At 41.6% G+C, this 26,671-nt stretch overlaps 1 protein-coding gene across 7 annotated transcripts in view; it reads right to left on the reverse strand.

The window, feature by feature from the left end:
- The window catches only part of DENND5A (DENN domain containing 5A), a 72,422-nt gene extending 50,922 nt beyond the window's left edge, over positions 1 to 21,500 (reverse strand). For 3 of the 7 annotated variants that reach the window (XM_052810754.1, XM_052810753.1, XM_052810751.1), the window contains exons 1-3: positions 21,243 to 21,499; positions 1,014 to 1,085; positions 312 to 421 (exon numbers count right to left, since the gene is read on the reverse strand). In XM_052810754.1, coding sequence (XP_052666714.1) covers positions 312 to 421; positions 1,014 to 1,085; positions 21,243 to 21,345 — 285 coding nt within the window. In that variant the 5' untranslated portion in view covers positions 21,346 to 21,499. Of the gene's footprint in view, positions 1 to 311; positions 422 to 1,013; positions 1,086 to 21,242 lie in introns of all 7 variants that reach the window. The other 4 variants (XM_052810755.1, XM_052810756.1, XM_052810752.1 and 1 more) reach the window with 4 other exon arrangements.
- Positions 21,501 to 26,671: the final 5,171 nt, after the last annotated feature.

Here is a 26,671-nt window from a genome sequence, read left to right on the forward strand (position 1 = left end):
AAGATTCATCTATTGCAGACTAATTTATTTTTCTACCAATTCTCCAGAATGTAACAAAAAAGTTGTAAAAGGACAAAAAACTCTCCTAGGGACTTACCACTTACATGTTTTAACTTAATTTCCTTTAAAAAAATATCCCAATTAAACGAAAAGGCCTTTTGAGCCTGCACAATTTAGAGAAATTAACGATTACTTCTAATCTACAATAGACTTGACACTTTTTTTGTCAAATAAAACACAGACGAATGCCTTCAATTTTTAAGGTAGGTAGGTTTTTGTCTTAAAAACAAAAGCCATAAAGCAATACTGACCATTCCCACTGCATCCTGGTCAAAAGGGTTCCATTCAACATTCTCAGGATAGCGAGCAAGAACTTTGGATTTAAATGTGCGTCTTAACGGAGTCTGTTCAAAGTTTTCCCCTGCAGGTGAAGGAAAAATACAGAAGTAAATATTTCATTCTCTTTTTAAGCTCAAACAAGGCCAAAAAGCAGGACATCAGCAGGTAGATGCGAGGATAAGTGAATTAAGCACACTCCTTTTAAGAGAAACAGAAAATGCAAGACAGTTAGTTAGCAAATAATCAGACCACAGATATTAGCAAGGATTAGCATTGTAACATTTCTACGTCGTTAAGTATCTGTGTTTTTCCTTAAGCGCGACTATCCTGAGATTGTGGTCATGACAGCAATTCTCTAAGCTACTCTTCAGATATTTCAGATTCTTGTTAAATCACATCTAAAGCTTCAGTTTCAGTGGAATTTTGTTACTGAAAAGCACAAATAGACAAGATGCAAAGATGATGCAAGTTTAAGATAGACATACAAGCGGCATCACTTAATTTCTTCTTCAAGACTTAGGAAAAAAGGGTATCAACCATGTATTACAAGAAGTTAGCTGTGAAGAGAGAGTCTAGAAGGTTAAAAGATCAAGAACCACATAAATGCCCGTGAAGATAGGGTATCAGATGAACAAAAAAATTGTGCGCTTTTTTCCCCACACTTTTTCCTTTACCTTCTGTTGCACTTGAAATGAAACGGCTGGCACCATCTCGGGTTTTAGAGGCCTGTATATACTGGCATAAAGCTATATAACAAATAAAAACAACACTGCATTATAAATTTCATACTGTTGACTGTAATTATGTAGCTAACACATACCAGCAAAAAAACATGCAAGTATTCTACACAGAATTAGCATGCATAATAGATAGTCTACTCTCCTAATATGCTTTTTATACATATGCAACTTCATACAAATTTCTCATTTCAGGTACATATTTCTTGAAGGAGATGATCAGTATGTAACAGAAGCGCATAGTTCCTGTATACACAACCAGAACACTGATGCAGCAATACAAATTAGTTGCTTGTTAAATGAAAGTTTTACATGTTAAACCATAAAATAATTCCAAAGAGCAGATGATGAAATTAACCCCAAGGACAAGACCATTTCAAGGCCTTTAGAACTACATGCATCTAGGTGGCATGGTCCAACTTTTCACAGACGCTATCCACACACTAGACTGGCTGATAAGAGTCTTGTTTATAAGCTCTCAAATTTCCTCTAGAGCAATGATTGTTCATTGTGATAACACAGAACTTTCTGCAGTAAATCTTCTGAATATGTGTAGTTGCTTTAAAAAAAAAAAAGCGCACAACTGCGTATCTTAAAATAAGCTTAGCTATCCTACTAGAATGCAATTAGCTAAATGAGAGTGCAGCTGTTGACAGCTGCACTAACAATCAAGCACAATTGCATGAAATCATATGCTTTAAATAAATCAAACTATTTCAGCAACACCTGCAAAAGAGAAAACACACTTCAACTCCTCACTTGTTTTCTTACATGCAGCAATTACATGGCAATACAAATTGATTTCAGAATTGGTTGGGTTTGTTCTGTACTTTTACAGTAATATTTAAAGTTCAATTTCTAAGCCAACTTAGAATCTTTATTTCATACAACATTTAATTCCACAAAGTAGCCATATGCAGAGATTGTTAAAACAGTGCCTATATACAATAAAGAACTTAACAAACACATTACACCAAACAAAACTTCATTTCCATGGAATGTTTAAGAAGTCCTTTGACAGCTGAGAAGTCATGTAACTCTGGATTTTGTTTAAACTAAGTCTTAAATACTACCTCAAACGGGGAACTTATCCTGAATCAGGACCTAGGACAGGTCTTACAATAGCCAAAATATTCCCATCTATTTTGCTAATCCTCTGGGTTTTAGCACTAAAATTAAAGGAGGGATTGTTTTTCCTGTTTGTCTGAAAAATCAACAGCTCAGCTGATTTTCATACAAAACCACACAGCTACATTATTTATTACTTTGTTCAATAATACCATTGTTCAGAGAGAAAAAAAATGCCTATTTGGGAAAATCTGAAACGTATAGAGAGGGATAGTTAGGAAAAAACAGAAACACAAATTCACTGAAATACAACCATCTTGGGAAAGAGCAGAGTCAATGACAGAAAACATAACAGCACTTCCGCAAGAGCTAAAAACAATCTTAAAATACGAAAATTAGCATTTAAAGAAACTTCCCATCTCCCAGAAAAAGAAAAAATGGACATAATGCCACATGTCTATTTACTGACACAAACATACACTCAAGTAAAGAGAGTCCTCTGTAAAAGAGGTTTTAAAAATAAGTCAGGAGATTTAACACACCTACTATTTTCTATATTTACATCCGTGCAGATGATGTAACGTTTAGACAACCAAAGAAAAACCTGAGACATTTACTAAGCTGTTTTGTTCCTGGGTTTTTTTTTTCTTCCACATACATATAAGGGAGAAAATATCTGAAGACCGAATTTTCTCCTGAACTTGGAAACCACACACCACAATCACTGGGTTCACCTATGTGCAAGGTCATGCATATTTTTGAAATAAAATCTGTGACTCAAAGACCTTTTCATTAAGATGATTAATATTGCAAAATACATGATGCTGCTCTCCCCTTCTGATAAAAGAGCAACACCAAATGGATGCTTCTATATTTTAAGAAGCCTTGTCCATCTCCATCTGAGGCATTCTGTCCAACACACATGTAAATTTTTTTAGACCTTAAGTCTGTCTATAATTTAATGAAAGTACTGAAATTGATTTCTGGAAACCCACCGAGTTCTGATCCAGACAGAAACATAAGGCAATGCTTACATGCCTTCCTGTAATTCATCAAACAATTCAGCTGTTGCACAGACACTGCTCTTGCCAGAGTGCCTCCATATTACACTTCTTTTCTAGGGCCACCCACCTTCAATGTCATATTTGTCGCATTGAGTTCTGCGCGAGTGTGGTGCTCATTCTCTCTTTCACAGCAGCACAGTCTTCCATCTTTAGCTACCTCTTTTTGTAAGAACCTTCAAGCTTATAATACAGCAAACCACTGGACCTTCAGATTGGGCAACACTGACTTCCAAAGATACTGATAGGGCAGGGAATCTCAAGTGACAGCTCACCAACAACATCTGGAAAGTTCAACCCAGGAACAGAAAGGTGATCTGTGCAACTCCAGGACACCGGCCACCCTATTTTCTTGCCATTACAACTAAAGAGAACCTGAGCACCAGCAAGTCCATCGCTTAGGCTCCCCCTGCACTTTTCTCACTAAGTAGCTAGTACTTGTCACTAGATATCCTTCAACAGACAGGGAAAAAAAAATAATCCACAAACAATATTTGCTCATGTCAAGAGTCAAAAAGCAATTAACCCTAAATTTCTACTTTTATGATCAGTTAGAAGTCTCAAACACAAACACCCTGCTCCAGCAAAATACCAATTGCAGCACATCTCCAGCAGGCAAAAATAAGTCATGGTTTCAAGATCTGTGTCTCTGTGAATTAGACATCTGATCAATTCAGTACTAACTGAAATAGTTTTAATAAAAACACTGAAGACAAGAGTAGGTTTAACAAACACAGGAGACAAACGCATCAGCACAAATGGACAAAGTTTTATTCTAGAACTGAGAAAATGAAGAAATAAGAGAAGATAAACTGATAAACTTATGATGTATCCCACAAGTTTCAGAGTAAGTAGAAGTTCCCACACTTAACTATCAAAGGACTGCTACCATCAGATCATGCTTTTCGTAAGGTGCCTCTCCTCTAGCAGAAGTGATAGCTAGAAAGTACTTTCCTTATTGATCTGAGCTACAATAAAGAGGTCTTCAAACGTGATTTCTCTGTAAATAATTTCTCTCTTTTGTGCAAGTTCCATGTCAAAGGCTTTTTTTTTTTTTTTTTTTTAAATGGAACACAGTATTGCCTGCTGAAGAGTAAGGAGGCCTTTCAAACACATTTGATGATCCCCACATACACATTATCACTCAGCTGTTTGTCACAGCATAGGAAAAGCCCTACAAAAATGAAGATACAAACCACCCCACAGACTACAAAATTACAAATAATTTGGATTTAAAGCAGAAACAGTAACCAAATAGCTACAACTCTAAGATTTTTTGTCAGGGACTGTCAAACAACATATGAAATCCATAAACATACAAAATGCCAGAAAAAAAACCACGAATACTTCAGGAAGTTTCAGGCCAACATGCTTCTCAACATCAAACCTTCAAAACAATAAGAATCCTACTGTATTTTTTAATGTAAGTAATAACATAAAAACATAGAGAAACATCATTTCACTAGGCACTGTACAAATCCACAAACACCAGTTTAGAATAAGACCTGATGCTGCAACTAGCAGAAGAACAACAGTGAAGCAGAGAATCTCAGAATTTCTTTGCCATTGGAAAAAACACTATCTGTGGCACCCCACTCAAAATAGGATCAGTGAAATTATTTGGATTAAAAATAGAGAATGAAGAAGGGTTAACAAAGATTAATGTTTCACTAATCCAGTTTAGCCCATGTCCACAGCTTAATTAGCTCATAGGGATCCTCCAAAACAGGAGGGAAGCGAAGAGTAAACCAGACACAGAGGTTCTTAAACTGCTGCACTGAAGAAAACATGGGACTATAGCAGAGTTTTATTTAATAACCTACATGGGAAACTGAGTAACTTCTGAAGCCGCTCCTGTTCCTGCAGCCAGCTTGCCCAACTCCCGGCTCCTGCCAGGCCGGGTAATACAGTCTTCTCAACACCAGCAACCACCATCTGCCTTTGGTAATGCCCTTTCCTTGCTCTCCCTTCTATCACACTTCACCAAGCCCCTAAGACAACACCACGAGGTGAAAAAGGAGTGAAGATGCTACAGCAATCAGTGACTTGAAAAGATTTCATCCGTCTGAACTGTGGCAAAACCAAGCTATTCCCACTGTTACACTATGTAGGCAGTCAGCCTCATTACAGTCCTATATTGCTCTCTCCTTATTTGTTACCATGTAATTTAAAGAGACATGCATAAAAGACTTAAGTTCTTCAAGTAAGCTTGCTTATCAAAAGGGAAGTCACCAGCTAGGCATAACCTCTGAGGCAGTCTCCTTGGCTGAGGGATGTGCAGGACATCAAATGCTGCTGCTACCAAGACTGCCGGCTTGGCCCAGCTCTTCCTGCGGCAGGCAGAGCTCAGCTCACAAGGTACACTCGGTACTGACCAGATTAAATCTCACATAAAAGGCAGGTAATTCTCCAACCCCCCCTCTCCCACATCTCTTTAGTAAACTGAACTTGATGGACTGTATTGCATGCATAATGGAAACTACAAACCTGCTCAAGGTGACCAAAGAGTTGAACCACATCACATTTAGTTGGAACATGTTAAAACCAGCCCCTTTCCACAGCTGCGTTGAAGCTCACGCCACTCCTCTAACAGCCATCTAATACAATTTGCAGTGTATGGAACCATAAGGCCTGACGGACTTCTAGTTCTAACGTTATTTATGCCACTGCCGTGGTTTAACCCCAGCCAGCAACTAGGCACCATGCAGCTGCTCGCTTACTTCCACACCCCCCCCACCCAGTGGGACGGGGGAGAGAATCGGAAAAAAACAAAAAGTCATGGGCTGAGATAAAGACTGTTTAATAGGACAGAAAGGAAGAAAATAATAATGATAATAATTATTATGATAAAATGACAATAATGATAATAAAAGGATTGGGATATACAAAACAAGTGATGCACAATGCAATTGCTCACCACTCACTGACCGATGCCGAGTTACTTCCTGAGCAGCGATCTGCACCCCACAGGCCAACTCCCCCCAGTTTATATACTGGGCATGACGCCACACGGTATGGAATATCCCGTTGGCCAGTTTGGGTGAGCTGCCCTGGCTGTGTCCCCTCCCAACTTCTTGTGCCCCTCCAGCCTTCTTGCTGGCTGGGCATGAGACGCTGAAAAATCCTTGACTTTAGTCTAAGCACTACTTAGCAATAACTGAAAACATCAGTGTGTTATCAGCATTATTCCCATACTAAACCCAAAACATAACACTATACCAGCTACTAGAAAGAAAGTTAACTCTATCCCAGCTGAAACCAGGATAACCACCTTAAATGATGCTGGGCTACACATCTGTAATTTGGACTTCCTAATGACAAGGACATTAGAACAGCTAATGCATACACTCCAAGTATCCTACGTTTGAACGAACAACTACATCTCATTTTATTGAGCGATATCTTACTGAGTCACCTAATACTGAACGTAAGCCATGTCACAATGTAGATTTGTAGTGTACAGTGGCAACCTTTCTGGCTCTCTTTTTTATGCTCCTCCCTGCTCTTACCTGTATTGCTTTTCTTGCTGCTCAACCTGTGAGCAGAAGACAGCTGTGTCTGTGTCTTGGTCTGATGAGAGTTAGTACTTACAAACTCAGAGATACTACATGGAGTTTCCAACCTGTGCAGGACAGCATTGCTTTGGAAGTTATCTGCATGAAACTGTCCATATCAATGGATACCACTTTTCTACAAGATTATATAGAGAAAAAAAAGTTACAGAAACTAGAATGAACTAAAGCATTCTTCAATTCAGTAACCTGCAAAACACTATCTAGCAAGCTTTCCTCAGCTTTGAGGGGGAATAAGAGTGAATTCTGAAGGTCTAATTTTAGCTCTTTCCTGATTTACCCAGAGAAAAATACGATTCACTGCCTTCCGTATTCCTTTTCAGGAAGGGGGGGGGGGGCGGGGGGGTCTTCCCAACACAGTAATAAAAAAAAATGGCTAGGTTGTACAACTTGCAGTTTCAATTACTTATGGCCTCCCCCCTAATATATAAACAATTACAAGTTTCAACTGAAAAGTGGATTTACTGTAAGTGAAAAAGATGAAATTTTGAATTCTCAACAAAAGAGGAAGACAAGACCTTTTTAAAGGGTTGGAAATTCAGACTTAAAACCCTACCACCACAGACACACACCTCTCACTCCATTCCCTTCCCTTTTTTGACTATGCCATTTGCAAAGTTCTGTTCACAACCTGAACCATGGGGGAGCTGCTATCATCAGCTACATGTAACCATGCTAAGTAGTAACATATTTCCTTGTCAAAGCTTCATGTGTAGTCATGAAAGAAGCTAGACCTGTACTGAAACCTCTTAACACATACACTGTAAATTCAAGCTATGCCTGCCAATCATATACGTCCTCTCAGGTAGCTTGTAGCAACAGAAGCAACACATATCCAGATGGATTGCTTGCAAATTTCTAATGCAAATTCCAAAAAACCTTTTACATCATTGTAACAATGTAATTTTCCCTGCCGAGTAGTTTGTTTCTTTGTAAGTATGCTTCTAACACTAGATTTTTTTTTTCTCTTCAATACATCAATCAATCATTCTTCCCACACCCTGCCATGAAAAGTTTCCATTCATGTAATAAAGTTCTACCTTGTACTGAACAGTACCATGTGGCTTAAGTTGTCCTTAATTAGAAAAGGCAACTTGATCCACAAAAATGCCAGGGATACACTTTGCAAACAAAACTTTTTAAAATTGCATCACAGCCTTTTGTATATGCTGTCAATTCACTATTTGGTTTTAGTTTTTAGAAAGTGACTGCAGTGCTGCAACTCTAAGATTATGCAAGACTAAGAACTGTACAGGGACTTCTCCCTGCATACTAGCTAGAAAAAGGTCTTTGAGCAGCTATTTCAGAGGTAGAGTCTAGCTCAATTTTCCCCTCTATGACAATAAAGAGCAAGTCAGAAGAAGCTACCGTAGTTACCAGAAAAAGTGCCTAATAAAATAATTAAATGGTCATGCAACACTGATTTTAAAGAATCATTAATACTGCCACCTTCATTTGTTCATCGCGTCCGCTGATCTGCTCAAAATAACTACAAAACCAAGACATCCAGAAAGCTGTACTGATTCTGATTAAGTGGTTTGTTGCTTTCACCCTGCCAGCAGCTTTTCTTTAAATTCCTGTGATACAACCTGTTTTTAATTCAATTCATTTGGTCTTGATGTACATTTATTGTATACATGACATCTTCAAATAAAAAATATTAGAGCATGCAATCAAAACATTAACTTTATATTTTCCACATAAGGACATTCATACAGGAATCTTTTAGCATACAGAGGCTGTATACACAATTCCTGCTGCCACTAAAATGAATGTCTTAATGAAGTAAATACAAAACAGCTTCAACATGAAACAGTCATATTGCTGTAATTAAACAAATGAATAAGAACAATGAAAGTCTGTACCAGCAACAGAAACTATGAGCCATACACTTAGGGCAGCTTTCCTGTACTATGCAGCATGCTGGAGAAACTGAACTTAGGATTCAGAAGACCCTATAGAACCCTATAACCACACCCTTTACCTCCACACTTTCTACACCACAGTTCAAAGAATCTTGCAATCATGGAAATCATCCCAACTTGTGCAGGGTGGAGGCTCGAGACTGAGCTGACCATGACAGCCAAAGAGTAGAGGTTTTCTGAAGTGTGGGTTGCAAGTCAGAAGTCAGCCAACAAGGGGATTTGAACAGTGTATGAATTATAAACTCTATCCAGAGAACAGCCTAATTCTATCCTTTCAATTAAAAAATATAATAAAGCACAAAGCTTTCATAAACAGCCGTAGGATTCCCAGTTCAGCCAGCAACCACTCTCAGTACACACAATAAGGCTATAGGTATTAAGGTAAATAATTATGCTTACCGAACATAAAATTACTCCAGCTCTAAAATTCATGGCCCAAGTCTAAATAAAAATAGCTGGCTGGCAAAACAGTGTGCATACTTCTGGAATCCATACTGTAGAAAGGATGAAAGTATGGAGCAAATGAAAGCAAAAACCCCAGACCTAGCCCTCTGGAGAGCAATACCACTCTGATTTTTCAGAACCCCATATTTTAATATTAAATTCCTTTCAATACATACCTGGAGAGCTATTAATATACTAATAATTAGCCAAAGTTTATTTTAAAAACAAAACAGCAAGTTTCTCCAATTCCTTCTTTAACAAATATAAAACCATATATAACTGCAAAAAACCCCCTCTACAATGTAGGAAATAAACATCCAAAGTTTGGCAGACTAAGGTAAGAAATTCATTAAATAAGAATTCTTGGAATAAAAACCATGATTCAAGAAAAGCTGCAGCTGCCAAATCTGTAAGCAAACAGTCACTCCATCAATGGACAAATGCCTTCAGCTTATGACTTGTTTCCTTCCTTTCAGTTCCTCCTCCTTAAGCAGAGCTGCACGTATTTCTCATTAGAGAGGACTCCCTTCCCCAGCAAACCTCTTCCTCAGACATACACAAAAAAGAATTCTTCCCTTTTATCCTGAAACATATAAACCCTCTGTCCTGCACTTCTATCCCCCCTTCCCCCTGTTGGCAAGGCCACCTGGCATAGTGCAAGCTGAAGTGGTGATTAGACCAGTTAATTCATTACCGGAATTGGGACTTTAACAGTTTTCATATGAGAAAATCTTCAGGATCACTTCCATTTTACTGCAGCACTGCTGTCTAAGCAAGTGGAATGAGGGGTTTCATTCACTGCCTCTAATGAATCAGGGGTTTCAATCACTGTCTCTAGCAGCTGTCATTCCAGTGGATTTGTAACAGATCTAGAACCTATGATTTTCACATCTGGGACCTCCTCTAAAAACTTCTTTATGTAAGTTACTGTTCCAGTTTCCCTGACAAAAGAGCTCAAAGGCAAAGGAAGTCTGCTGTCTCCCTTTCTAAAAGAACAGTGCAAATATGCATTATGGACACATTGCCCTCTACTTAGGTATCTACCTTAAGTGCAACTGAAATGTACATTGGGTGGAGTGCCATCCTTCATCTGTTAAAGTTGAAGGACTTTCTTTAGAGGAAGTAGAGAGAAGAGAATGGAAATAGCCAGAGTGATGAAAGGCCCTAATTTTTTTTTTTTTTACCCGTTTGTCATCTAGGGAACCCAAACTTGCTTGTAACACAATCCCTTATCCCAACCCCATGAGAACACATTCCTTTCAGCATACAACATAGATTTGTTCAATGGACAATACAATTCTTCCTGCTGCAGTCACTAAAAAAGGGAGGACAGAGACAAGTTAACCCTCATCTGTCAACTGTAAAAGATCCTGTTGTTTTCCCATTTTCTTCTGCTTTCCAGAATTCAAGAATTGTAATGTTTCAAGAATTGTAATGTTTCAAGAATTGTAATGTTTCAAGAATTGTAATGTTTCAAGAATTGTAATACGAAGAACATCACTGTGAACTGAAGTAAAAAACAAGAGTTCATTTCACTAACTGGATATTTAGTGTAAACTCCACTGGATACAAATAATCTCTTGATCCTCCATTGCTTTGATAGCATAAATTCTTCCAAGCCCTCTATGGCAAATGAAAATTTAGGAGTTAACAGACATTCATTCATCATGTAAGTTTCAGCATTCATCTGGCTGATAACAAAACATACTGCCACACACACTCTGGAATAGTTTAAAATGCTACTAACAATGAATTTAAAGCACAACAAAAAACCAGCTGAGGACATCTGTATTCTGTGATTGTAAGGTCAGGAAACCAAAAGCTTTTGTTTTTATTTTTCTGGTACCGTTTCAAGGAAATCAGGAAGAGGTGGGACAGGCAAGTGGCAGAAGAAACCATCAAGAATCTAAGGCAGCTTTTTAAAGAAACAAGCAAGAAAATCCCCCCAAACGTCCTCAGCTTGCATCTTTAAAAGCATCCTAAACCTTTTTTTTTTTTTTTACTACTTTGCATGTAACATAGGAAGGCAGTTGGACAAAATGTATTTTAATCAAGACTGCCCTGCAGAAATTTTCAAGGAAATGTTCTTAAAAACAGAATTGTTTTACTAAACCACTTTTCTGCTTTAGCCACAGCAAAAAGACTTACAGAAAGATATTTAGGTCTGTTTCCAACTAAACAACAGAAGCAGCACTCAAAATTACAATGACAGGCGTGTTCTCAGCCACAGGGGTTGACGGGGCATGCCATTTCCATTACACAATAGATCCGAAATATGTGCAACAGAAGACACTAAGAAAGGAAAGGGTGGCTTATCTTCAGAATAGAACACAATTCCTTTACATGTACCAAAAATACAAAATAGAAGTGGAGACAAGCATATTTTAAGTATATTAATATAGAAATCAGCTGTTCTCCTCATGCCCACCTAAGATTGGCAGACCCAGTGAGGCTACTTCAGGAAAGCCTGAGCAAACAGAAGCACAGACCATCTCACGGAACCCTCCTGAACCACTGTGGACCTCCTTTTACAGTGACTTGTCCCATCCAGTTAAATGTCCCTACTTTTTGCATCCCAATTGCCCTCCAACTCCAGCTCTGAGGACTGATGGAGACATGTCTGTGTAAAAGCACAAGGACCAAATGTTATTGAAGCATCTGTCCAGTCCGTTAACCAAGTATTTCTATTCTTCTGGGATACTACTGAGGTCTTGCATTGAAGAGGAAAGCCATATTTTAAAATACACATGAAGCCTTTCAAGCAGGTTCCAATGACATACAGAGGTCAGCAAAATACAAAAAGTTCAGCTATGCAGCCATCTCAGTATACAAATCCTGTCCAGTGTGTTTCACTTTGTTATCTAACGTTTGAAAACAGAGTTTTGCAGTAACCTGCCTTAATAAGGACTACCCCTCCCCTCCGCAAAATGCCCTGTAAGAAAGTCATCAAGTTGCTTGATGGGGTTTTTTTCTATTTTTAAAATAGAAGTGACTTCTAATACCAGCAAATTAATCAGATGTGCTGACAGTTTGGTCAACGGATATGACAAACTCTGAAGTTTATCTTAGCTCTGACTATATCCTTCCTTGTCATCTCACCAACCATTTCTCTTGAGCTTTCTTCCTTTTACATGTACCATATCAAGCTTACCTTTCTTCTTCACAAAGCATGATTCATGTTTGATAAAAAAAGTTTTCAGTATGCAAATCTGATTAGAACAGGAAGAACAAAGTCCAGTACTGTTATTCAGTCCTGAAAACACAAGTCACAGGTCCAAGTTAACCACTTATAACTGCATATCACCCCTTTGTTCAAAGTCATAAACAAAGATGATGGCCCATGGTTCCACAGAACCAAGATTATGAGTTAAATCCCTTCCCTGGGCGAGCTTGAGCAAAACAAAACATTATGTTGTATATAGTTTTAACTGTGGAAGACTTTATATGAAAGGGAAAAAAAAAAAAAAAAGACACACAAAAAAGAACCCAAATACCCCACACACACCACACGAATACTTCCCTGAGCACACTTTGCCACCCACACATAATAGACACAGGACTATTTGTGGAATGAATTATGAAAAGAACAGTCAATTCATCTCATTCACTGGATATGTCCAGATTCCTTCATTTTCCAAGTGGAGATTAGGCCCTGTTTATAAGGCCTCACCTGTGAAATGGCAGCCATTCTCAAGGCTACTAAAACATGCAAGGGCAGACCTCTGTAGGGAAGGTTAGTTCATGGATCCTAAGCACACTCCCAGGGGAGACATGAACACTGGGACATCTATCCAATGCTCACTGCCTGCAATGACCTTGCAGCATTAAAGCAACTTCACAAAGCTTAAGTAACTTGCACACTCTGGATCACAAACCCCTTAGAGGTCAGGTCAGTGTTCTGCAGATCATTCACATGGATTTCAGTCTAAAGAACTTTTTTAATATGGCCCCCAAAGGAGCTCTACTTCAGGGTGCCTACGCCAACTGAATCAACGGCTGTGCATTGCCAACATCCTTCCTCACACCAAGGCCAGGTGCTCCCCTGGAACCTGCTACACTGAACCATGGCCAATGGGACTAGCTAGTCCTCATGCAAGGCAGGGAGGCAGGAGCACATGACCGCAGTAAGGACGGGGAAAGGGAGACCATGACAACCTACAGTTAGACTGGCCTGGGCTGCCACAAAATCTCTGCCAGATTCATTCTCAGAAATGACTGAGATACTGATAAATAGAAATTTTACGAGCCTTCAGCAAAACTTTTGAATGAGTTATTTCACACCTCAAGCTCCCAGACCACACATGTAAAAGAGCCAGAAAGGGACATGACAGTCTTAAGCTGTTTAGAGCTGGCACTGACCTTGTTAACTTAAGGGACTTACCTCTTCGCCATTGCAATTCTGATGACAGCTCAGTAGGACAGTGCTGGGCTTGGGGAGCAAAACCACAAACAACAGTTGGTAAGGGAGCTTGCTGAAGGTAGCGAGTTAAGGAGGAATAAGTAATATATGCAAATAGTAGAATAGCTCATAAAAAAATTATGCTTGTAGGGAACAGAAGCAATGCACAGAAGTGCAGCAACCTCAAGATCTCTGACCACATATTTCTGTAACACAGAGTGCAATTGTAGACACAAGCAGCAGCAACTACAATTGCAAAAAAAACTTTCCCAAACTCACCTGAAGTCTTGCTGAAAGAGTATCTGTTTCTGTAAAGCCAACCTTTTTTCCTCACTCAAACACTGAAATGTTGCTCTATCTGAAAATGAAAAGGTTGCTTATGACTGGCATGTTATCTGTCTGCAGATCACTTATCCATGAAATACAGTAAAGTTTCTTCTTCAAGATGCTTCAGTATCAATATGTAAATGACTCAATACAAAGGTACACCTTGTACCTGACTGTGGCTGATCACACAACCAGTAAAAACCCAAAAAACTAAATAAAAATGGCAATACTCTACACTTCTACAGGAGAGTGTGAAACTAAAGGTCTCTTGCCCATTAAACGATAAGCAAAGTAGCATTTTCCTGGAAAGACTAAGAAACATGCCTTGAGCAGAAGCATTCCAAGTAAATTCTTTATCATTCATCAGTTTGTGCTGGAATGCTTCATAATTTCTCTGTGCAATAATATTTCAAGCCTCCCAGGATTAACATTCCAGTTCACTGCAAACTTGACTACAAACCACAAATCTGAAAGGGTTGTCAAGAAATTCAGAGAGAGTAATTACTGCACAACATACATCAGTAAGTAATTGCTTCTGACATTGTCACTTCATGTGCATTATTTCTGCTACATGAGCCCTGCAGGTTAGAGGGAATTCAGAAGATAAGTATGAGAAGTCATTACCAAGAACACTCAAGTAGGACATTACTAAGCCAAAAAGCAGATAAAAACAGTTGTAGTGTTTTGTAACTACAGGATCAATATTTTGAAGGGGGGGGGGGGGCATTTTATTATTATTTGCAAATGGCAGTATTTCCCATACAATCCATTTAAGATGTTCTCTTTGTGTAGTTTCTCTCTTGCAAAAGAAAACAAAACAACACAAAAAACTAACCACAAAGGAACAAAAAGCCAATCAACCCATCTTTGTATGCCTGCCTTTAATAAGGTGAAATTCCTATGGCTTTTTTAAAAGGCTTCAAAAGTCAAACTTGTAAACTTTAATTCTTTAGACACTGTTTTAGCATCTGCAGTCTATTCTCAAATCAAGAACCTGTAACCTTTGTCCTCCCCGACACCTTACTTAAGAGTCTTCCAAGTAAGCTGAATTTGTAACTGAATACTGAAGGGTGGAAGAATGAAGAGTTTTGGAGGTTTTGAGGGGATGATTCTGTAAAGCACACAGCTCAGTTTAACCTAAAATACAAATATGATAATCACAAGATTGGCATTATAGAAACATCACCTAATAAACTGTGGCTTCAAACGTAGTTCAGCAAAGTACAGCTGCTTCCCCCTTACATCAGCTCTCCCATTCTTTATTCTACATATCAGCTACCCTAGCACGTCTGCCTCAGTTCCCAAAGAGACAAAAGATCTTTTTGGCACTCAAACATAGCAAACAGCTCGAGCTTCTTGGGAAAAGATAGAGGGGGTAGGGAGGAGTGGAATAAACTATTATCTGGATTAAAATGTTTCACATGCGCCAGTGTAAATCCAGCCAAAAGTTGTTGCTATCTACCGCCTGTCCACAGTGGCCTATGTGAGAACAGTGTGTGGTCTCAGCCTTTGGTGCTACTGGAGAGGCCCCCCACAGAGTTAACACCTTGGCTAGCAACCTCAGAGAAGGAAAGAAACTGAAAAACCTCCCTTTCAGTCTCAGAATGAATCCCCAAGGGAAGAGGCACACCATTAGGGAACTGTGGGAAGCTTGCACTGATACCATCCATATTATGGACAAAGAGAGGAAGAGGGGAAAAAACCACCCAAAACTAAACCCCCAAATCACGGAACACTTCAGCCTTTGGAAAAATCAAGCAATGGCTCCCACCAATGCAATTCACTTCTGTAGCAACTGTTGGTACTACTACCATAGCAAAGATAAAGGAGTTCACTCACACACTATTTACCCAAGGAATAAACAGTACTGCAGAACAGCTTCACTGCAAGAATCCCAGCTGGCTCCAACCCCAAATGCCATGCCTTAATTCCAAGATAAAAATGCCCAAAAGAGGAAAACACAAAACAGGTCAAACATCAGTCAGAAAACTATATCTGCTAATTTAAACTAAGCTGCTCTTCTTTCTCCTCCTTCCCTTTAGCTACCCCTTACAAATATCTCTGAGGCAAAAGAAAAGCCTGCAACTATTTAAATCTGTTGAACTTGGAAACTAACACAGGTGCTGATAACAGCATTGCTACATGGACTACCACAAAGGAAACTACTACCCCAATTCTGAAATACTAAGCAATTTATTGGTTTATAGATGTGACAAATGCCTTCAACCATTTCATCACACCCATATTTAAGAGTTTATATTGATACAGAATGCTGTTAAAATAAACCCTACCAACAGGAAATGTATGAAGATAAGCTGTCATTTTAAATCTGAAGCCAACAAAACAGAAAAATAACGACACTTCAATTACAGACAGAGAGATGAGGCAAGACAACATTTCTACCTCACTGGTCAGGAGAAACACTTGCTCTAGTATCAGTTTGTCAGATTCATTCTGAGTGGAGCTAGGTGAATACTATACACCATGTATCATCTTCCTTCAGAATTTCACACACCAGCACTAATAAAGTGGCTACTGTGCCAGCATATAGATGCCTTACTCATAACCAGTCCTGTTATGCTACATAATCTACACACAGAGATCTTGACTCAACATCATTAAAAACAAAATACAAAAATGGTATAAGAGATGAAGAATAATTAAAATGGTATTACATCACCACATACTAGACTGAAAGGAGATCTAATAGGGATTCTGAAAAGGCACATGAAGGGTGTCTACGGGAAGGATATTTCCTGGACACATTGACTTCACCTAACACTCATTTTCATCCTCCTTTAAGGATGGAGCTCATGATCAGATGGACAACTCAAAGCACCATGATGAGGACCTTGGCAAAAGGAACATAAGTCCATCTACTGAATAGATTAATTTTTGGACCAAACCTTAAAAGACAAGCTCAGACTGGGAGGAAGGGCAGAAAGAAATACAGGTGACTGACCTTAGTCTTCCAGAATAAGATTTTTTTAAAAACAATTCTATTATTAAATCATCGGTATTTTCTTCACAGATTATAAGCATTTTCTTTTTTTTTTTGAACTATTTCTCCTTTGTAACACTGTTATTTCTGAAATAACTGTTATCATCTTTATGATATGACATTGAAGACTACTAAGGCATGTGCAATGGAAAATCTTAGATTAGAATATGTTGTCCAGATATTTGGGTCTTGGTTTCATATTTTGTAATAGCAACTCCCAGACTACAATTACACATACATGTAACACAATGGCAAGTTGATCCTTTGTTTTACCACTCCATAATAAACAAACTCCATTGACAAGTGATTGTTAAAAACTAACACACCACAGAGGAGGAAAAGAAAACAAAATCTTTAGTGAAAAAGAACACAGAACAAAAACTCCAACAGTTCCACACAGTGCAAGTATTGCCACCATCATTCAGATCACATCTAACTAACTCAACGGATAAGAGAATCCAGCTGAAAAATGAGATGAGGCACGACTTCATTCTCATTACCTTTCTGGGGCACAGTCATACAACCTAAATTAAGAAATCCCATCATAATGTTGCAGCATTATGATAGATTATATTACACACAGAAGATTTTTGGTAGTTGATGTATTTCATTATTTCCTGGTGGACACCAAGTTGACCATGAGCCAGCAACGTGTCCTTGCTCCAAAGAAGGCAAATGCTATCCTGGGGTGCATTAGTCAAAGCACTGCCTGCAGGTTGAGGAAGGTGATCCTTTCCCTCTACCCAGCACTGGTGAGGCCACACCTGGAGTACTGTGCCCAGTCCTGTGCTCCTTAGTACAAGACAGACACGGACATAGTGGAGAGAGTTGCATGGCCATCCAGCAAATGGCCACAAAGCTGATTAAGGGACTGGAGCATCTCCCATATGAGGAAAGGCTGAGAGAACTGCGACTGTTCAGCCTGCAGAAGAGAAGGCTCAGGGGGGAATCTATCAATGTATATAAATACCTGAAGAGGGTGCAAAGAGGACGGAGCCAGGCTCTTTTCAGTGGTGCCCCATGACAGGACCAGAGGCAATGGGCACAAACTAAAACGCAGGAGGTTCCATCTGAACATCAGGACTCACTTTTTCACCGTGAGGGTGACCAAGCACTGGCACAGGTTGCCCAGAGAGGTTGTGGAGTCTCCATCCTTGGAGATACTCAAGAGCCATCTGGACACAGTCCTGGGCAACTGGCTCTGGGTGGCCCTGCTTCAGCAGGGGGGCTGGAACCGACAACCTCCAGAGGTCACTTCCAACCTCAACCATTCTGTGATTTCCTCTGCGAAGGAAATGCATCCGTAACAGACCTCTGCAGCATACTTAAGAGATTTCTGTCATCACTTCTGGCACATCAATACCATCTGGAAATGTGGAAATGCGCCTCAGCTCCTCTCTTGTCCAGCTCGGCAACTGACACTGGATGAAGACTTCACCCAGTGTTGGGTTTTTTGTTTGTTTTGTTTTACTATGACTTTGTAAATATTTTCTATCTGCTTTAACAGGTCACCCAGTGGGAACACAATTATCAAAACAAGAAAGGATGCCCAGATAACCAGATCACTTCAATTTGGGGATAAAAAAGCCCTAGCGATAGAGAACATGCTATCTTTAACCCATGCTAACTACAAGGTCCTAAGTACAGTATTTCTCGCTATGTTAAAAGAAAATAAACATATATACATATACTGTGCATATTCCATCAGTCAGCCAACTTTTTCAGGAAAAAAGTGTTACAGCTGTGCTGTTTAGTAAGCTTGCAACAAAGGAAAAATGCTATCAGAGGTGTTTCTCCAAGCAAAGTAACTAGACTGAGCATCAATTCATGATCTTACGCTTCATTTACAAGTCTGCAGAAAACGGGGTATCATCAATATTAAGGTTGAATACCTGAAATACACAGTTTCATTAGCTTGGTGAGAACAAAGTCTGCCAGCAGCATCCCCGGAGGCCCTGGCAGCGACCGCCAGTTCCCTGCGGCGGTGGGGTAGCGATGACATCATGCCAGGCTGAGCTCCGGCAGCACCGACGCAGGAAAGCCCTGGAGAGACCCGCGGTGCTGGGGAAGCACCCCGCTCCCCCAGCCCTGCACCCTCCAGCTGAAGTGCCAGCGCCTCCCTTCCAACAACGGACACTTAGGAAGCAAATTGTTTCAACAGTACAAGGATTCAGAACCTAATTTTCAGCACAGAAATAAGAAGGGGGGCGGGGGGGAAACAGTGCACAATAACCCTTTCATTCAAACAAGAAAGCCTTCCAGGAAGTACAAAGTGTTTCAAAGCTTTATCCAAAACCCACTGAAATCAACAGAGGCCCTTTCCATTTATATCAGCGGGCACTGGAGAAGGCTATAACCTAAGACAGAATTGGAAAGCATTATCAGTCACACTATCGTGCATTATTAATAACACAACAAACTCAAGAAAATGCACCGGAATTCCAGCTAGCTCATATACTGTGACGTTATCATAAATTTATCCTCCTCCCCTTTGTTCCCCCCCTCTTTTTTCAAAACCTTTCCTCAAATCACGCAAAAATCAGTCTCCCCCACGAATTCCAAAACCTATTCTCCCCCCAAACCCACACCTTGTCACAAGCAACGCCATTACAGTATGATGGTGGAATAGCAGAGTCCGAGATACATTGCACACCACAGTTTTACATACTACAGATGTAGTCCTTGACCAGGAAAGCAAATACAGAAAGAACACCACGCTCCAGCTTTCAGACCTGCGCACTCAGACAGAATATTTTTTAAAAGGCACTGATGTCTTCCAGTTTACTATTAGATAGCTAGCTCAAAGTAATACACTGCTGGTTTTAAATTTAATTATGTGAGGAGAGTTATTCATATTCCTATCGAGATCAGGGAGCATTACTAAGTGTGCCTTGCACTATGTTACACAAATAGATATATAGTAAATGAATAATAAAATTAACATCAGAAACTGTTTTCAATCTTGAAGCGTTGTTCACTTGTGATTTAATCAGGAAAAATCTGTGGAACCTCACATATCCTTCAATGAAATTGTATTGCATTTTGTTCTCTTTGATTTCTTAAATTAAATTGATGCTGTAATTTAAAGTGCCATTATAGAGCAGACTGTTACGCTGTATTCACTCTTCAAGACTCAAGTTGCAGTCTACAGTTATTTTAACGTTAATCAAACATGAATTCTTTTAGGGTAAGGTACTGCTCAGCATGAGGAACCCAAGAGAAATTTTGTTTCAAGTCACTAAAAGAAAAAGAAAAAAAAAAGAAAATTTTCATCATAGCCAAAGTTCTGGGGAGTTCAGTGTAAGAATTCAGTTCTAATAACAAAAACTTCACTCTACACGAAACAAGTGTTTATTTGGGGGGGAGGGGTTAAACACAATGATGTAAAAAACCACTCATGACATCTTATAAAAGCAAGCTAATTTAAAAAAAGCGGGGGGGGGGGGGGGGGAGAACATATCATTGGTCAAGTTCTGAGCTCAAACACACGAAATAAGTACTGATGTTAGGTCAGGTTTTCACCACCGCATTCCTATATCTTCCTGGACAGTTAAATATGCTAAGCAACAATCTAATTTAACTGAAGCCAGTACAGTGAAACTAAAGCTGAAACAAGGTGCTGCTAAAACAAAGAACAGATTTTTTTTAACCTTAAAAAGACAGGTTTGACACAGTGTTGTGGGACAGACTGATAGGTTTTAGCTGTGTATTTGGTGTGAACATTCTCATCGAACAGAGTAATTACTTCCTGACCCGATTTGTTTCCAGCTGCTGCTGGAAGAGAACCCTTATCCTATGCAACAACAAAACTCAATAGAGAACAAGCAAAAAGTCTTCGCTTTCTCTCCAGAATCTGATTCATTAAGATTACCTGCGTGTTTCCAACGCCCAAGAGCCTGACTAAAAGTTGGTAAACGTAACCCAGCTTCAACAAGAGCGCGGCAGATGGCTGTTAAGACAGAGATGATCTAAAACAATGCCACCGCCCCCACGCAACCCTCACTTTGGAAAGGCCGTTTAAAAGAGGAACTTTCTTGGGTTTTTCAAGAAGTTGGGCACACTTTTAGAACCACACGTCTGCGCACAGCCGGGCATTTCTGCACGCCAAGCTCTCCGGGCAGCTGCACAGACCCCGAGGCGCCGGTGCCGGCGGCGCGGGGCACAAGCGCCGCTGCCCGGAGCGGGGGGCGGCGGAGGACGCCGGCGGCTCCCTCCGCAGTGCCCCGGGGCCGCCCGAGACGGGTCGGCGGAGCGGGGAGGGGAGGGGAGGAGGCGAGGCCGGACCCCGCCTCCAGAGCTGCCGTCCCGCCGCCGCCGCCACAGAGCCCACCATTAACGGCCGCCGCCCCCCGACCCCGCGGCCACTCACCGGAGAGCTCGTCCGGCTCCAGCCCGGTCTCGGTGTCCAGCCCGCAGATGACGAAGTAGTCGGCGAAGCGGCCGGGTGCCGAGGAGCCGCCGCCGCCGCTCATGCTGGAGCCCGAGGGGTGCGCGGGGCTCAGGGGGTGCGGGGCCGGGCGGCGGCGGGCGGCGGGGCTGCGCCAGCTGCGCCAGCTGCGCCGGCCGCCTCCATGATGGACCGGAGCGGGCAGCGCCGCACGGCATTGTGGGTACAGCCCCCAGCTGTTCCTGCAGGGGGGCGGCCCGGGCAGGGGAACCGCAATGCTGCGCCTGCGCTCTGGGCTCGCGGGATGACGTGATGCTGCTGGTCCAGCTGGGGGGCGGTGCGCGCGCAGAGGCCGTTGGTGGGGGTTGGGGTGGCCGCGAGGCCGTGGCCGCCTGCCTCGCGCCCGCTGCCTGAGGGGACGGTGAGGCGCGACGGTGAGGCGGGCGGGCGGGCAGCCATCAGGGGATGCGGTCAGAACACCGCAGGGCAGTAGCTCCGCTCCGTGCCTCCCGGCGAGGGGCCCGCGGTTACAGCACCGGCCTAAGCTTCGGGGGGCCGCTGGCTGAGGGGTTCCCCTCCCAAGCTCTCCTCAGCCGGGGAGAGGCTGTGCCCCCCTCTGCAGTTAGAGAGGACAAGAAGGCTCTGCCAGGGGCCACTCGCTCAGAGCACGGTTTAGTGTTGGTCTGGACTCGGGTCATCCCCTGTCACCTACAGCTGCTCATCCCCGCACCCCGAAGGCTGCTGCCCGCCGGTTGTGTGACTCCACAGCTTTGTGGAGCAGCCACACCCTGACACCAGCCCAGGTCATGGGGGAGGGAGGGTGGGTGCAGGGGAAGTGCTTTGGGGATTGCTCGGTTCCAGGTGGTTTTTTTTTCTATTTGAATTAACATCACAGACAACTCTGTTAACAGTTGGGCTTGCGCAGCTGAGTGAACTCCTCCCCCCCACAGCCCAGCATGGAAAGGAAAACAACCACTGGGGAAGAGGGGAAGAAGAACGAGAATGACTCAAACCAAGCTGCTGAGGGACTAGTAACACGTACCCATGCCCTGAGTTGAGAGCACAACTTTCCCCTAACCATAGAGGGACCTGGGATTGCCTCACTAGACTAAAATTAGGTCTGCAAGCAGCTCCCCTTCCTCTCCTCACTCAGCTCTCTATTTGCAGCTTTCACATCAGAATTCTTCCCTATCTTGTACTGCTTGTAAGAGGAGAAATTAAAACTTTTCAGTCTTTCAGGAGTATTATGTAGGACTGCTCAAGTAGTTAAGGTTGCAGCCATAATGTGAATTCATCAGACACCAACCTAACTTAACATGCTATCAAGCACGTGAAACTTCATGTATTTGGGTTTACATTGCCAAGATATATTGAGTTCTTTGCAGGCACTACAGACAGCAGTACAAGCGTGACTGCACTGTCAATGGTTACAGCCTTTGCAGTACAGTAACTAAGCTCTTATGCCACTTTGCCCTGTGCCATTTTGTACTGGTGCTATTAGTATTCACTTGATTATGGCTGTATGGGCCACAGAACAGATTGTCAATGAATGAAAGTATTCCTTCAGTTTGACAGTTCAATTTTAAACCACTAGTGAAGTTGCGGGAGAGATTTCAATAAAGATAGCAGGATAGTTAGGAGAAATATTAGAGTGAGTCTCAAGTTAACTCATTTAGTAAGCACATTTAGACTATGTTGAGCCTGCCTGGTGGTTTGCAGAAGACAGCAACAGAGAACAGAACTAGCTAAATTTAGTTGCTCTTATTCTGCTATGTTCTCTAGCCATTTTTTGCACATTTTGCTTCTCAGTCTGCTTTCGATGTGGCAAAGGACAATGTATTCAGTATGTGGTTAACTTCTGAGTAAGCCTGAACTGTAGTTTAACCCTTATAAACAAAAACCATAGCCTGAGGGTCTCAGAAGGACTTGCAAGAAAAATCTAGGGAAACAGCACAGATATTGGTGGGGGTGGGGTGGGGGGGGTGTATCAAATAAAGAGTAAAATAGGGAAATAAAAAATTGTTCTTACTTGCAGTTTAACTGTTCCAGCAATAACCATGTATTTAGAAGATTTAGCAAATAAAGTTAGATGGGCCAGTAAGTAAGCAGAGGATTGCCAGAAATACTGTTGAGCAGCAATATTTAAATGCACACACGCCTTGCTATGCAACAGGTTAAGGGACAAGAACTATTTTTTTAAAAGGAGAGTCTCAGACTAAAAAATTCAGATTTGCTTTGAAGTGCTACAAGAAAGGAACAAAAAGGGAGGAACTGCATGAGCCAGAATCAACAAAAGGTTAATTAATCAAGAAAGGTAATAGTCACCACAATTTTTGCTGTGAAAAAGCTTATTCATACTTTGTCAGATAAATTCTCTGCTTTCCCAGCCAGTTTACAGCCTAGTCTGTCTTAAATCTAGGCATCCAGTAGATTACCCAAACAGCTAGATCCATTTTGTCAATGACTCTCTTTTCCATTGTATCTCCCCCCCCCATTATTTCATTTCTGAAATACTCTTGCCTAGTGACCACAAGCAACATCTGTGATGTCTAATTCAAAGGCCAGTAGCTTTAATCTGTCAGTGTTCTTGAGCAATCTTCCCATCACAGGAAACACCCAAAATATGGCAATTTTGTCAGTAAACTTTGCAAATTGCTTAGATGTCCTTGAGTAAGGCAATGACACCCTAAACTACATTATGAATTCTTGAAAGTATTCTTTATGATGTTGATGATGTTGAGAAAATCTCTGGAATTGTGAAATCTGTGGAAACTATGACTCTTTAGCCAGAGAATCATAAAGATATATTAGTAAATAGGAAGTGATTTAAAAGATTCATTGTCTTTGGCAAGACTATCACTGTTGATTCAGCTGTGGTTTTCAATGGCAAAGACTGGGATTTTCAAGCTCAAGCCTTAAGTCAAAGGGAATCAAGTCTTTTAAAAATAGTGAAGACAGAACTTAATGTGAACATATCTTGATTATTCCTCATACTAGTTAATTCAGACTTATTTTGCCAACAATCACAATCACGACTATTGGAAGAGTTTATTTAATAAGCAGTAAGAAACCCCAAGAGCAAATTAGTTTCATTCAACACTTCTCAGAGAACTGAAAAAGTCTGAAATAGGGTATCTGCCTTTTTTTCTGTGCAGCTGTTTCCCAAGAGGTGCTAAGCTAAGAAAGGTAACAGAGCTCAAATCATAAACAGATCACTACAGTTGTCAGGGTGCTGATGGTAACTGAAGATGTTAGAAGACACCATATAAAAGATATTTACTCTGGATTCTTAAAAAAAAACCAAACCAAAAAACAGTAGCACTTAACATTAAAGCAATCCTCTCCAGTCTGCAAAACTAGATACTTGAAACTGGCTGCAATTACTTAATGACAATGCGTTTGGTGTAAGCAATATCCACACAACAGACTTCCGGAATATAGCCTTGTCGTGGTTTAACCCCAGCCAGCAACTAAACACCACGCAGCCGCTCACTCACTCCCCCCCACCCAGTGGGATGGGGGAGAAAATCGGGAAAAGAAGCAAAACCCGTGGGTTGAGATAAGAACGGTTTAATAGAACAGAAAAGAAGAAACTAATAATGATAATGATAACACTCATAAAATGACAACAGCAATAATGAAAGGATTGGAATGTACAAATGATGCGCAGTGCAATTGCTCACCACCCGCCGACCGACACCCAGCCAGTCCCCAGCGGCGATTCCCTGCCCCCCACTTCCCCATTCCTATACTGGATGGGACGTCCCATGGTATGGAATACCCCGTTGGCCAGTTTGGGTCAGGTGCCCTGGCTGTGTCCTGTGCCAACTTCTTGTGCCCCTCCAGCTTTCTCACTGGCTGAGCATGAGAAGCTGAAAAATCCTTGACATTAGTCTAAACACTACTAAGCAACAACTGAAAACATCAGTGTTATCAACATTCTTCGCTCTGAACTCAAAACATAGCACTGTACCAGCTACTAGGAAGACAGTTAACTCTATCCCAGCTGAAACCAGGACAAGCCTGCACACCAGATCACCTAACACACATCCTCCCACATCAGGGCACAGATCAGAGAACTGTCACATCAAGGTGCTGAACATTACTTAAGCTCCCATGCAGCGTTGTCCCTCTTCTCCCAGCTCCAGGAGCCCACACCTGGTGGTGCAGCTTGTGAGCAGGTCATAGATGCGTTGTGCAGGTGTATCTACCACAAAGGCTCCCAGAGCCTCAGATAAGCAGTGGCACCAGGCTGCTTTTCAGTGAGGTCCGAGTTTGTCAATATCCAAGATGAGGCCAGAGGGTGAGGATGTGAGAGCCTGGTTTGTTTCCGCTCCTTTCACTTCCACTTGTTGAGGATACTGCCCCAGCCTAAGCAGACCGAGTCTTCCAAGGTGGAGGCAAAGGCCAAGGCACTGAGAGCCAAGAAGGCTCTTGAAAACATCCATAGTTTCAAGAAGGTCTGCACATTTCCCACTTGTGGGAGGCCCAAGACTCAACCCAGTGGCTGCAAGGGCAGCCCAGGAACCCCTGCAAGAGCACCCCACAGCAGAACAAGGTTGAGCTTTATATCCTTTCATGAGGTTCCCTTTGATCATAGAATCAAGCATGAAGAGGAGAAAAGATAACACCCTGATTTTCATCATTGATGGCAAGACCAAGGCAAACAAAGGACCTACAGGCTTTCAGGAAATTGCACAATATTGCCATAGGCAAGGTCACACATTGGTTAAGTCTGAAGTCTAGTCTGAAGACTTATGGCTGGCTGGCCTAGCGTCCTAGTTGAGACACTTGATCCACAAAGGGGCTTGGGTATCAAAATGTCCAATTTACTGTATCTGCTTAACAAATTTTGCAGTATTCAGACTGAGCATTTAGGATCTCCCTTAAGACTGGAGGAAAATCAGAGGCTATTAGAAGATACAGCTCAGGATAAGTCCCATCAAAGTCAGCATACCAAGACAGAAGCTCCCTGTAAGAAGGTCCTGGGGGCACTAATAGGCCTTAGTGGCCCTGACCAGCCTCAGCTGGGGTCTTAACCCCACCAACCACAGGTCCATTTAAGTCAGGCTGCTGGGCTGCATCAGAACCTGGTTACCCTTATTGGGCCACATCCTGACCTTGTGTTGCTGATTTGCTTTTCTGGCTTGACCTCAGACCTGTCTCATCACTACAGACTTGCTTGCTGACAGAGACTCTTGCCTGAGGCTGCACCTGGCCTGCCCTCCTCCCTCACTGGAGGCAGTGGGACAGACAAGCTGTGCTCTGCCCTTCCAACCCCTGCCCTGGGGATATTCCCTGTGAGAAATCATTTTAACACAGAACAAGTAGTCAAACATAAGAATGATTTAGTGATCTGCTCAAAACACTTTTTCATGGCATGGAATTCTTCCAAATACAGTAAACATTGC

Source organism: Harpia harpyja, chromosome 16 (assembly GCF_026419915.1).
Source record: "Harpia harpyja isolate bHarHar1 chromosome 16, bHarHar1 primary haplotype, whole genome shotgun sequence".
Classification (NCBI taxonomy): Eukaryota; Metazoa; Chordata; class Aves; order Accipitriformes; family Accipitridae; genus Harpia; species Harpia harpyja.